General features: G+C 43.8%; 1 protein-coding gene across 1 annotated transcript in view; it reads left to right on the top strand.

Moving 5' to 3' along the window:
- The window catches only part of TSPAN5 (tetraspanin 5), a 175,013-nt gene extending 162,868 nt beyond the window's left edge, over positions 1 to 12,145 (top strand). The window contains exons 4-8 of the mRNA XM_029235477.1: positions 2,729 to 2,899; positions 5,171 to 5,296; positions 7,301 to 7,348; positions 7,445 to 7,561; positions 9,974 to 12,145. Of these exons, the coding sequence (XP_029091310.1) occupies positions 2,729 to 2,899; positions 5,171 to 5,296; positions 7,301 to 7,348; positions 7,445 to 7,561; positions 9,974 to 10,039 (528 nt within the window). The 3' untranslated portion in view covers positions 10,040 to 12,145. The remainder of the gene's footprint in view (positions 1 to 2,728; positions 2,900 to 5,170; positions 5,297 to 7,300; positions 7,349 to 7,444; positions 7,562 to 9,973) is intronic.
- The last annotated feature ends 873 nt before the right edge of the window (positions 12,146 to 13,018 follow it).

Genomic DNA, 13,018 nt, shown 5'->3' with positions numbered 1-13,018 from the left:
CACACACACACACACACACACACACACACACACACACACACACACACTTACTTCATTCCTCACCTAGTCTTGATCTCTGGAGCCCTCAGGAGAGCTTTGTCCCTGATTGTGACCTACCAACCTGCCAGTCATCTTGGTGTGAGATACTTCTAAATGCTTGAGCTCACCTCACTCAGCGTTTCTGTAGCCTCATTGGGCCACAGGTCATACTCACTACTGGCCACTATTTTATCAGCGTTAGTCTCCTTGCTCCCCTTTAATGTGACTTAATTGCATATAGTTTAGTTTATAAGGGTAGCCTGTTTAATATAGTTGATGATTTTTGTAGTTGAAGATACCAGAGTTAACTGAACAGGCAGAAATACATACATTTCTCTAGATTGGCATCTTAATTTATGAAGTCCCACATTGGAAATGAAGAGAACTGTGTTGTTTCTTGGCTTTTTTAAGTCTTGGAGAATATTTTAAATGCCCTCTCTCTCCATTTAGTACAAACAGTCAAAACTGGCCTAGAATATGCTTTGAAGCAGGAGCTATGAAGGAAGTAGGAAGTAATGTCAACATGGCTCCAAACAGCTTCAAACATCTGATGTCATAAGGCTAAGAGAGCTGCTGGGGGAAAATCCAGGAGCTGAGAAAATGGAGCTTCCTGACTGACTGAGGCCCTTGCATGAAGCCTGGGAGTCAGTCTCTGCACCTTCAGAAACGGGGGAAATTAGCTCATAGGACCCGAAGGACGCTGATTTCTGCCAAATATTTGATAAGAATTTAATTTGGACTCAATTTCTGATACATATATTATGTAACATCATGAGAAAACTTACCAGGGTGACTGGGCCTCACCTTGATAGAGGTGAGAACAAAAATCTAATTAAAACCTTTGCCTGACCTCTGTTTTGCTATTTTGCATGTGCGCGCCTGTGAACTAGCCATGATTCTCTCATTTCTATAGTGTGATAACTGTCGTATTTACATGTGTAGAGTAGTACCCGATAAAGGAGGGAGTCGTTTTATGCGGTGGGGTAGGTATTGTGTGAAAGTGACAGGATTTTTTTTCTTTCCTTTTTTCTAGATTGAGGAAAGCTCACTTTGAAATTATGGGTACTACTGATGGTTGTTAAGAACTGTTTAGATTCTGTTTCTAAAGTGAACTCATCAAGGACAGATGACCAGGAGCTCTATGGAACCTGAGGGGCTGAGCTGGAGCGTCTGGAATTGGGACCTAGACCTTGGGGTCCTAGACTTTGGCAGGCACTTCTTTCTTCCTTCCACCCCTCCCCTCATGGCCATCCTCCCAGAATGGCACTTGGCACCCTGGATAAACACTGCCAGATATACTGACATCTAATGTGGAAAGACCTGACCCCACGGTCCTTTCCTACCCTCACATAAGACTGTGGGCTCTTTGGAGGCAGAGCTGTGGTCCTACTTATCCTTGCCTCTGCAAAGCCCACCTAGGCCCGAGCCTGATCTCTCGTGGGCCATTCAGTAGGTGTTTGCTGAGTGAATAAACCATTTTTGTCTTTTATTTTCATAAGTGGCTGTAGCTTCCTTTGCACCCGTCGCCAATATATTTTCCTCTTGGTTGGCTGCATGCGGTCTGCTCGCTGAATGTAGGCACAGCAGACCGTAGCCCCTCTACCTCCCCAGCCTTTCCCTGTGTGGCAGGAGCCCTCAGGAGCTCGGCTCAGCAGGTGGCCCCAGTGCCACCCTTTCTGCCCTTGTCCACAGAAGTTTGCCTGCCGTTTACCCTCTGGTCCTTCACAGCCTCATTTCTCGTAAATGGCTTGAGCAAAATAGTTTGAAAAGGGTGAGAACATGGGGGTGGGAGGAAGTGGAAAGAACCATGGGCGTGAGTGGGACGTTGATATGACTAAGATGAGACACTTCTGGGTCTTCTAGATGAAAGGGAAATTTCTGCAGATTTATGGGCAATTTACCTTGTAACCCATGGTCTCCAGCCTTCCTTTTAAATTCTTGTTGTCTGCGTCAACCCGAAGTCTTCCTCTGGCTGCGCGTTGATGCTATTTAAAGTATTCTGAGCCTGGTGCTTCACAAAGGAAAACCGGCACAGCTTGCTGTCCCAAGAAAGCCCTCAGCCCAGTGGTTTCATTTTGTTTGCATCATGGGAAATTATTTTCATGTCACAGCTGCCCCCTCCTTCCCACCCAGTTCCTCTTTGACCTCTTCACCTAAAATGAACCCATCTGCTGTTTTGCCCCGTGTAGCAGGTGCAAAGGGGAGTTAACACAGTATCTGAATCCGGAAAAGGACTATATTGCATACAGAATCAAGGCCACAGTAACAAATGACAGGCGATCTTAAAATACTGGGCTAATTTATCTTTCAGCGTTACAAAAGCTTACTAGAGGTAGGAGCAGGTCGTTGTTCAAGCGTCTGACGAATGCATTCATCAGGAGAAATTCATTAGGCCTTAATGTGGGCCTAATGAGGAATTCCTATTTTCCATGTCTGCTTATGGGCTTTGTTGGTTAATTACCAAATGGAACAGCAGAGCCCCTAAGATGTGATTATGAAGTGATTTTTAAAAATCCTTTCTTGGAGTGTAATATTTCTATTAATGAATCTTAAGAAACTGAAGGTTATCTGCTTTGGCCATGGGTAACAACCCAATGGTATTATACAGCTTTTTAGAAGGAAGCATTTGACTGTACAGGATCAAAATAGCCCTTATAACTGTTGTCTGTGTATGTGCCTTTTGTTTTAGTTTTCTGTATTCCTGGGAATCATTTTCTTCCTGGAGCTCACTGCCGGGGTTCTGGCATTTGTTTTCAAAGACTGGATCAAAGACCAGCTGTATTTCTTTATAAACAACAACATCAGAGCGTACAGGGATGACATTGATTTGCAAAACCTCATAGACTTCACCCAGGAATATGTAAGTTTAAATGTGGTTTATTTTCAAGTTGAAAGCCTTCTCGGAAGGATGACCCCAATGAAAACTCCTCCTGGCTTCTGCACCTGCCAGCTGGAACCTACCTCTGACTTTTCTGCATGGGTGTTTGTCTGTTTGCTTGTGTATTTATTATTTTCTGACTTGTTCTAGGGCGTACACAATATGTACCCTAATGGGAAATGTCTTATTTTCACTTACCTCAATTTCTACTAAGAACAAGGAAGAAAACTCTTAGGCAAAAAGGTTAGAGTCAAAGGTGCCCATTCCTATGGACATTTGAAGACTATTGTTTTGCTATAGGTTTAACCCTGTTCTTTGGTGTTAGATGTGGGTTCTTTCCTATCCTTGGCCCCCTTTTTGATCATTCTCCACACTTCATAGCTCATAATAATATACTTAGTCAATAGAATGTTTATCCACAAAGTTCCTAGAATTGTGCCTATCCAAATATTATTATAGCACCCGCAGCTAAAACTGAAAGTCAAGCCTTGGTGGCTTCTCACAAGTGAAGAACCTGTGGAGTAGAGCCATCCCACTCAGGTTTCTCAACATTACGACGTGACAGCCCCTGCGATGCGAACGAAGTAGCGGATGCCCTGTTCCACTCACAACGCAGAATGGTATAAACAAGGGTTCGGAAGACACAGCTAGTGCCAGAATCTGATTAGCTAAGTGACCTTGGGCTAATAGGACCTTGAGCTATTTCCCCAAGAGTAAAATGGGAATAATAGTAGCAACTACTTAACTCATGGGGATATCATGCCACTCTCATAAGACGTACATGGTTTTATATCAGGCTTCAGGTGTTATCGTCCTACAAACTGACAGGCCTTTATTTGCACGCACTGAGAAACTGGATAAGGTGAGCAGACCTGGAGAGCCGTGTCCGTGACGTTCACGTATATGGCACAACTGGAGGGCACACAGAAACTCAGCGGACCAGTGGCTGTCTCTTGGTTGGACAGTTTTCCAGAGTGAGCTGGGGTCCCTTTGATAAAGGGAGGAGAGGGCTGCATCGACGCTCGCAGTGAGGGAGGCCCCCTGCCCTCCTTAGGTGCTCGGAAGTGAGCTGAATTGTGTTGCCTTTGTTCGGTGACAGCAACGACTGTCCTGGAGCCTGCTGTCCCTCAGGTGTGAAATTAAGCCCTGTTTCATCTCCTCAGCAGGCTTCACTGTTTTGTTGGGTCATAATGGATGCAAGCTCACACCTTGCCAAGTATTATTGCTGACTAGTTTGCGTGACAAATCTGATGGAGCATTGTAGGCAAACTGGAGATGGCACAACCCAAGCCCTCGGAGGACTCGATGAGTTGGAAGACTATGCAGATACACGTTCTCTTGAGATGCTGTCTGCTTTATATGGAGATTCTGTTATTTCATGTGATTTCACTTTTCTCTCGTGGCCTTTAATACTTTGAAGTAGCTATTGGTCTTGAAACCCTTAAAACGGTCAAGGCTTAATGTTTATTTAACTTGGAGAAGCAGGGCTAGTCCAGCATGGGGAGTGTCAAAGGGGCTTATGATGGAGCGGCCCTTGAATCAGGCCTCGTTTAAGACCCACTGAATTTAACGGCTTGTTTGATTTTATTTTAATTAGATGATTGAATTTTTTTCAGGTTGAAAATGTAAATACACGCTCTTTTTAATAAAAATTCAGAGTAGGAACAGATATAGAATGAAAAGTAAGCCTCTAAAACTTGGGGGAAGGTAACGAGTATGTTCACTATCTTGCTTGTGGTGATGGTTTTACGATGTATAAGTGTGTCAAAACTTATAAAATTGTATACTTTAAATATGTGAAGTTTATTGTATGTCAATTACACCTCAATAAAATGGATTTTTTTAAAAAACCGTTCAGGTGTAGAGATGGAAATTTAAAAAAAAAAGTAAGCCTCTAGATCTCCTACCCACAACCCCAGCTGCCTCCTTCAGACACTACCGCTGTTTTCTGTCTTGCTTATCTCTAACTGGGCCCTGCTGTACAACTCAGGCTCTGCCCATCTTCCACCTAACACCACGGGTCTCATCAATTGTTTTCTAAGTCTCACGCCACCACATCCTTACAAACCTTCAGCCTTACCTTGGAAGCTTTTACAGGGGCCCTTTAGGTTCAGTTGGTTTAAAAATAAATTCTGAGATACAGAGAAGGTTAGAGCTGGCAGAAGCTGGGTGTGGGTCGTCCTGGCGGGTGCAAGCGTAGGCACCTGGTCGCCTCCAAGTCGAGATGTTCTAATTCTCTCCTGTTTGCTCTAGTGGCAGTGCTGTGGGGCTTTTGGAGCTGATGATTGGAACCTAAATATTTACTTCAATTGCACAGATTCCAATGCAAGTCGAGAGCGATGCGGCGTGCCCTTCTCCTGCTGTACTAAAGACCCCGCAGTAAGTGGCTGCCAGCAACCCGTTGGCCTGCTCCGCGCATCACACCGAGAGCGTGTGTGGGATGAGCAGAGTGGGTTTTTTTCTGGAAACCTCTTCTTACCCTCTTATTCCTAACTGTAGCTCCTGTAGGGGGGTTAGTGCTCAGATCTTCCCAGCAGGAGTAATCATCCCTGACGTTAATTTAGCGGTACGTGCTGGTTCCTGTTCTAAGCCTTTTTGTGTGTTGGCTTAAGTTTGGAACATCCCTGCTGGTAGATGCCACCATTATCTTCCCTTTTCAGGTGAAATCAAGGCCCGTGGAGTTTAAGTGACTTTCCCAAGCTCACATTGCTGGCAAGTGATGGAACCGAGCTTAGACTCAGGCAGCTGCCTGTGTTGCCTGTGATTCCTTCTTTGCGAGAAGGATGGGCTTGTGTGGAAGCTCTCTGCATTGCTCGGGGTTGGTAACCCTTTTCTTGCTGACTTAGCTCCGAAGGAATCCTAGGAATAGCAGAAGAGTTTGAGGCAAGATAGGATGAGACCACTTGCAGGAAGACTGCAGCTGCCCAGACTCTGGGCCAGAATGACTACAGTCATTCTTTTTTTTAAAAAAAATCAGAAACAAAAACATAAAACCTGTTCACAAGCCACCCTCTTTACCACAGGTTTGATTGTATTTTGAGTCAAATCATGTGCCTGGTATGTAGAACAGCTTAAAATGCAGCACCCCTGCTGTAAGTTAAATGCCAGAATTGAGGGTTAGAACAATGAATGTGAGAGAGAAGGTGCCCCCGGCCCTTCCGCCCTCTTCAGCCTCTCTCTGGCTGGTCCGTCCCCAGGTGTCCTCTCCCAGACCCGCCCCTCCCCACAAGGAGCAGAGCCCAGTGGGCGCTGATGAGATCATGGCCGATTTTCCCCTGCAAGGTAGGGGGGGTGCGGGGCTCTTTAAAAGGGGGCGTGGTTCGTCTGTAAGGATACTGAATCATTATGCTGTACCCCTGAAGCTAATACAATATTGCAAATCTACTACACTTCGATTTAAAAAAAAAAAGAGAGAGAAGAGGGGACAGTGGTCTGAGGTAGCAAAGCACAGCTTCTCGTAGGCTGCCCACCAGAGGTGGTCTGAAGGGGACAGAGTCGGTGAGGACTGCTCTGAGCCCTCAGCGGCAACGCCAGCCTTTCCCACTAGCTCACTTCTCCTTTCCTCTGAGGAGGCTGGGAGGCAAGACAGCGCCCAGCACAGAGCCCAGGGCGCCCACCCAGGCAGTGGATGCAAGCCCTGCTCTCTCCGTCTCCAGCCCCTGCCCTGAGTTACCGTTCCATCAGAAGAATTCTGAAGATTCTCAGGTGTTGTGTCCCCCTTTCAACGACAGATCCTCTGGGTAGAGATATCCCATTCCATAAATGCTAAGCTAATAAAATCCACCCCATACCCTCCAGAGGGGAAACATAAACAAACCTAGAGCAGCGGAACCCACGTTTCTGATCAGGCCTGTAAGATTTCAGGGCATCTGTCCATGTGCTGTGTGGTCAGGGTATCATTTTTAATTATCAAAATAATTCATTCTCATTGAAAAATCATTTAAATCACATACAAGTACATAGATTCAAAAGTAGAATTCCCCCCAAAAGATCATAAGTGAAGATAGTCATTATGAAAGTAATTATAAGAAACTTTAACTGTGGTTTTTATGTCTCCAGTTTCCTAAACCCATAAGCTTCTTGAGATTATCAACTTTGAATCTAGAGCCTTCCACATAATAGAATTACTAGTCTTTCTGATATTTCCTGAGTCTCAGTTTTCCTCATTTGGAAAGGAAGGGATATTTAATACCTACTTCTGAGGATGGTTATAATAATTCCATGGAATTATGTGTAAAGGTGTTTAACACGGTGCCTGGGACGTCTGTGTGCCCAAATAAGCATTTTCTGACCAGCACTTAACAGGGGTCTTCTGCTGACCCCTAGGTGGGCTTTCTCTCTGACAAGAGTGAATTTCACTCTTCTGTTTCTTTTCTCCACCAGGAAGATGTCATCAACACTCAGTGTGGCTATGATGCCAGGCAAAAACCAGTAAGTGGAAACTCATCTTGTCGCTTAGCACGAAGGGTGTTGGAGGAGCTTTTGAACTTGCTTAGTGATGCTGTGCTCTCCTCTTCCCTTCTGAAGGAAGTCGATCAGCAGATTGTAATCTACACGAAAGGCTGTGTGCCCCAGTTTGAGAAGTGGTTGCAGGACAACTTAACCATTGTGGCTGGTATTTTCATAGGCATTGCATTGCTACAGGTAAGATGGATGTCGCAGGGAAATGATGCCCTGGGAGAGCGCTCACCAGGACAGGAGCTTTGCTTATTCACCATCATTTCACAGTTTTTAAGACACATTGGAGGGCTGGGGAACAGACCTCAACTATATTTGGTTTGTATTTTATTGAAGCTCTGATTTTAGATGCTACTGTCCTGAGAGACTTTAGGAAACCTTTTTTTTTTCCTTTTCAAGAAAGAGAAATTGACTGGGTCAGTATTTGCCTGCTGGCATTCCAACATTGCCATGGGCTCAGTAATGCGGCATTGTGACAACCGGTCAGACAGGAATGGTCAGATGTAGAGCCTTGCCCAGTGGCAAGGCTAAGGCTTTTTGGAGTTTCACAGATACGCTCTGCTCCTTTCTCTCTCTGGGCCACCTTGCCAAAGTGCTGTGAGGGAAGAGAGCACCTACTTTTCCTCCTGGGAAGTCCCAAGAGCTAGGCTTTGCATCTTATGGTGATGTGATACCTTTAACTTAGAGGGTCACAAATGAGGCGCCATGGTTGAAAGAAATTAAAGAAGACCTAAATGAATGGAAAGCCATTCGCATTCACGGATTGGAAGACTTAATATTGTAAAGGTGACAGCACTCCCGAAATTGATGTACAGATTCAGTGCAACCCCTACCAAAATTACAACTGCCTTTTTTGCAGAAATGGACAAGCTGATCCTACAATTCATATGGAAATTCAAGGGACCCAGAATAGCAAAACAAACTTTAAAAAGCACAAAGTTGGAGAATCCACACTTCCCAATTCAAAACTTACTACAAAGCTACCGTGATCAACATAGAGTGTACTGGCATAAGGTTGGACCTACAGATTAGTGGAATGGAGCTGAAAGTTCAAAAAAGCCTCTGTATCTATGGTCAGCTGATATTTTGACCAGGAAACCAAGACCATTCAATGGAGAAACAATAGTCTTTTCAACAAACGGTGCTGGACCAACTGGATATCTATATGCAAAAGACTGTATTTGGACCGCTAACTCACATCACATATAAAAATTAACTCAAAATTCCCTGGCGGTCCAGTGATTAGGACTCTGTGCTTCCACTGCAGGGGGCCTGGGTTTGATCCCTGGTTGGGGGTGGGGGGCGCTAAGATCCTGCTAGCCTCATGGTTTGGCCAAAAAATAAAAATTTAACTCAAAACAGATCAAAGACCTAAATGTAAAAGGTGAAGCTATAAAAGTTTTAGAAGAAGGTATAGGTGTAAATCTTTGTGACCTTGAATTAGGCAGTGTTTTCTTAGATATGATACCAAAAGCACAAGCAACCAAAGGAAGAGTGGACAAATTGGGCTTCTTCAAAATTAAAAACTTCTGTGCTGAAAATGATACTATCAAGAAAGTGGAAAGACAACCCACAAAATGGGAGAAAATATTTGCACATCAGTACATCTGTTAAGGATCCTGTATATAGAACATATGAAGAACAACTCAACAATAAAAGAAGACAAACCCAATTTAAAGGTGGGCAAAGGATTTGAATAGACATTTCTCCAAAGAAAATACACATTAGCTATTCGTAATGACCTCGTTAACTGTGAGGGAAATTCAAAAGCACGATGACATACCACTTCAAACATATCAAGATGGCTATAATAAAAAAGACAAACCAATAACAAGAGCTGGTTAGGATGTGGAGAAATTGGAACCCTCATACATTGCTGAAGGGAATGAAAATGATGCAGTCTCTTTGGAAAACAATTTGTCAGTTCATGAGAAAATTAAACAGAGTTACCATATGACCCAGCAATTCTACTCCTAGGTATGTGCCCAAAAGTACTGAAAACATGTTCACCCAAAGAGTACACAGATGTTCAGAGCAGCATTATTGGCAATAGCCAAAAAGGGAAAACCATCTAAATGTCCATCATCTGATGAATGGATAAACAAAATGTGGTGTATCCATATAATGGAATGTTATTCAGCCATCGGAGAGATTGAACTACCGTTGCAACATGGACGAACCTTGAAAACATTTTGCTACGTGAAAGCAGACCAACACAAAAGGCCATATATTATATGATTCTGTTTATATTAAATGTCCAGAATAGGCCAATCCATAGCGATAGAATGTGGCTTAGTGGTTGCCAGGCCTGTCGGGATGGGGGTGGGGTCTGGATGACTGCTCATGGGTACAGAGTTTCTTTTGGGGGTAACGAAAATGTTCTGGATTTAGATAGTGGTGATAGTTGCACATCCTCACGAATATACCGGAAATCACTATAAATTATACACTTTAAAAGGATGAATTTTGTGGGATGTGAATTCTATCTCAATTTTAAAAAATCAAAGATTTTTTAAAAATGGAATTCAGTAGCCAAAGAAAAGCCTGATCTCAAGTTAAAAGTTCTACTATTTGACTGTCTTTTCCTTCCTTGCCCAGATTTTTGGGATCTGCCTGGCCCAGAACCTGGTGAGTGATATTGAAGCTGTCAGGGCTAGCTGGTAGAGCGCCTGCAACAGCTGCCTCCAGACACTGGACAGACCCCGCCTTCCTGACCCTCCAGTGCGCCCAACTGATACCCATGCTGCACGGACCCTAATCACAGAGGCATCCTGCGATCCCACCTGATGGAGCTGCCATCAGAACTTAGTTTTTGGGGGGTAGAACTGGGAAATGCTGCTCACTGACAGAATTTAAAAAAAAAAAAAAATTAACCAGTATGAAAGTCGTTGCGCCGTGAATCTCTATTGTAGCCATGAATTTCTGGATGGTTGGACACTTACCAAATGAGAAAAAAAGGGAGGGTGGGGGACCCAGATGTACTGAATTTGTGGAAAAGGCTTGTTCTCTGCTTCGGTAGTTGGAGGGCTGCCTCCTGTGTCATGGCCTGAGGAAGTGCGTCTTTTCTAAAACTCAACCCCTTACCTGGGAGGGCTGTGGTTTCTCGGCATCCCTTCACTGTACATTTCAAGGAACTGCTACAACCATGGTCCCAAGAAGAAAACAGCTTGCCTTTGGGTTCAGATTTTGTGACCGCATTCAACAAGGAACTTGGGTGGGCACGTCTGGTCTCTCCTGAAGTTTCTCCTCGTAAGAGAAGTTGTATATTCCTCGTGTGCTGAGCAGGGGCTTTGGAACACTTCATGATGCTGAATTTTAGCAGGACAGATCTCTTTTCTAAGTAGGCCTGAGCTTTATTTATCAATGAAATCCAAGGAGAAAATGAGGTTAATGAAGAGGTAGTAAATACTGCAGCCTACCAAATTAGTCGTTGGATTCTTTGGAAACTCTGGAATACTATGGGTTTCGTTTTGTTGTGGGTGTTTTTTTGTTTTTGTTTTTTTTCTTCTTCCAAAAGTGAAAGCTATGATACAGTTTCTTAAATTTTAAAGATTTTTTTTTACTCAGCTCGAATATTAATTTTTTATATAATCTCCCTGCATGACCTGTGAATCAATCCACCAACTCCTTTACCTGCCGTCTTTTCTACAAACCTTTAAAAACGTTATTCGGTCAGCATTGATTTCTTGGGTTCACAGCCTTTAGAGATGTGTCCTCCCTGTCTGCGAAGGATCCACCTGGGCCATCGCAAATGCTTCTGCGGACTCAACACTCTCTGAACCGTGTCGGTTGATCATCGTGGCCTCTTCTGCAGCCTCCCCGTCTTTCTCTTTGAAGGGAATTAAACCCAATTCTGAAATGATGTGGGCACAATCAAAGCTTCTGATGGTTTCTTTCTTCTGGTTTTAGTTCGTTTTTATTAAAAACAAACAAAAACAAAAAAAACCCAGAGTGCATGGCCAGAGCTCCTTCTTTTCTTAGTACAGACTCACCATCAGGATGGTAACAAAGCACAAACTCTTTGGAGGGGAGAGCATTGATGGGGCGAGTGTTCTGTGACATGAGGTGGGAAACACTTCCAGATACTGCCACCTGCCCCCATTCCAGGTGGGAGGGACGAGTTTTGCCCCCAGATTTTAATCATCCAGGTCCACCAGGATGTCGCACCCCCTGGGGAGGAGATGTTAGTCTGGAACACTGGGAAGACCACAGGTGTATTTTACGGTGATGACACACTTACCAACACAGAACTGGGCAGCCAGCTAGCATAGTTGGTGGAAACTTAGCAAGGTTTTCCATTTCAGCCCCATGTTGCATCGCTGTGGCTGATGAATGTGTCCATCTGCTCAGAGAAAGGACAAAAATTCTTTGAAAATCTAGGCTCCAGAGTTAAGGTGTGTATGACTCTGCATGTGTGTGTTTCTGTGTCTCTGTGTAGTTAGAGATGTTTGTTCCATATTCTGGCTGTAAGATTATTTTGTTTCATCTCTGCCCCCACCACTGTTGTCATTCCGTATTGTCATTCCAACATGGAGAAGACTTGAGCTCTCCAGTTGGCACTCTTGTCTTGTTTGTTACCTCATTCTCCAGTGAACTCCACCTGACCAGTTGATTAAGAATCAGGCGAGCTTCCCACCCTTTGGCACATCCAGTGAAAGGCCAAACAGCAAGTTCAAGTGAGTTCTAAATTTTAATTAATCACCCTTTATTTTTTACACTTGAGAGTGGTTGTAATTAAAGGTTGTCATTAATAAACTTGGTTCTACCTTATGTGGAGTTATGTCTGTCTTCATTCTCTCTTGCAGTTGTGAAATTCTCCAATCCAGTGGTGATCAAACTTAAGTGTGCATTGGAATCACCTGGAAAGCTTGTTAAAACACAGGTTACTGGGTCTGCCCATCCCCAGAATTTCTAATTTAGTAGGTCTTGGGTGGAGCTTGAGAATGGAATGTGCATTGCTGACACGTTTCCAGGTGACACCGTTGCTCCTTGTTTGGGAAGGACACTTGGAAAGGCACCGTTCTGATCAGGTTCTCTCAGAGGGGAAAAGGAGAGGGGACATTTTGTGGCTGGGGAGGGGAAGGTCCCTTTGTGCTGCTGGACACGGACTGATGAGAGACGGGGGCAGAGCTGGGGATGGAGGAAAACCTCTGTCTCTGAAATCATTGTCTGCTGGTCACAATCACCTGGGCACCACGTAGAATACAGATCAGACCTTGCCCGGAGCAATTCTGGAGTGGGAGAGCCAGAGCCTGTATTTTTAAGAAGCTCCCGTGAAAATTTAATGCACAGTGAGATTTAGGACCCGTGGACCTAGGTAAATCTTAATAATATTCACAGGCCTTTTATGAGAAAATAATTTCTAGCAGTCTCAGAGCAGGAGTCTTAAAAATCTAAGTTTTTAAGATTAAAATGCCAATGTAAATGTCCTTTCATTGTGAACTATCACCTCAGAAGCCTCTTTCAAACTATTAAAGACTATTTTCAAAGATCAAAAGAAAACAAAATTTTATGGTTCACATAGTATTCTCAGACCCTGACACTATGTCTCAATACTTGTTTGAGAAACAATGTGCCTCACTTCCCTGGATATTTAAGACAAAAATGTTATTTTGACTATAAGGAAATTTATCAGGGGTAACT

The sequence above is a fragment of the Monodon monoceros genome, unplaced genomic scaffold (genome assembly GCF_005190385.1).
Source record: "Monodon monoceros isolate NGI ecotype Baffin Bay Population unplaced genomic scaffold, NGI_Narwhal_1 Super_Scaffold_20, whole genome shotgun sequence".
Taxonomy (NCBI): Eukaryota; Metazoa; Chordata; class Mammalia; order Artiodactyla; family Monodontidae; genus Monodon; species Monodon monoceros.
This window is presented reverse-complemented; position numbering and strand designations above follow the sequence as displayed.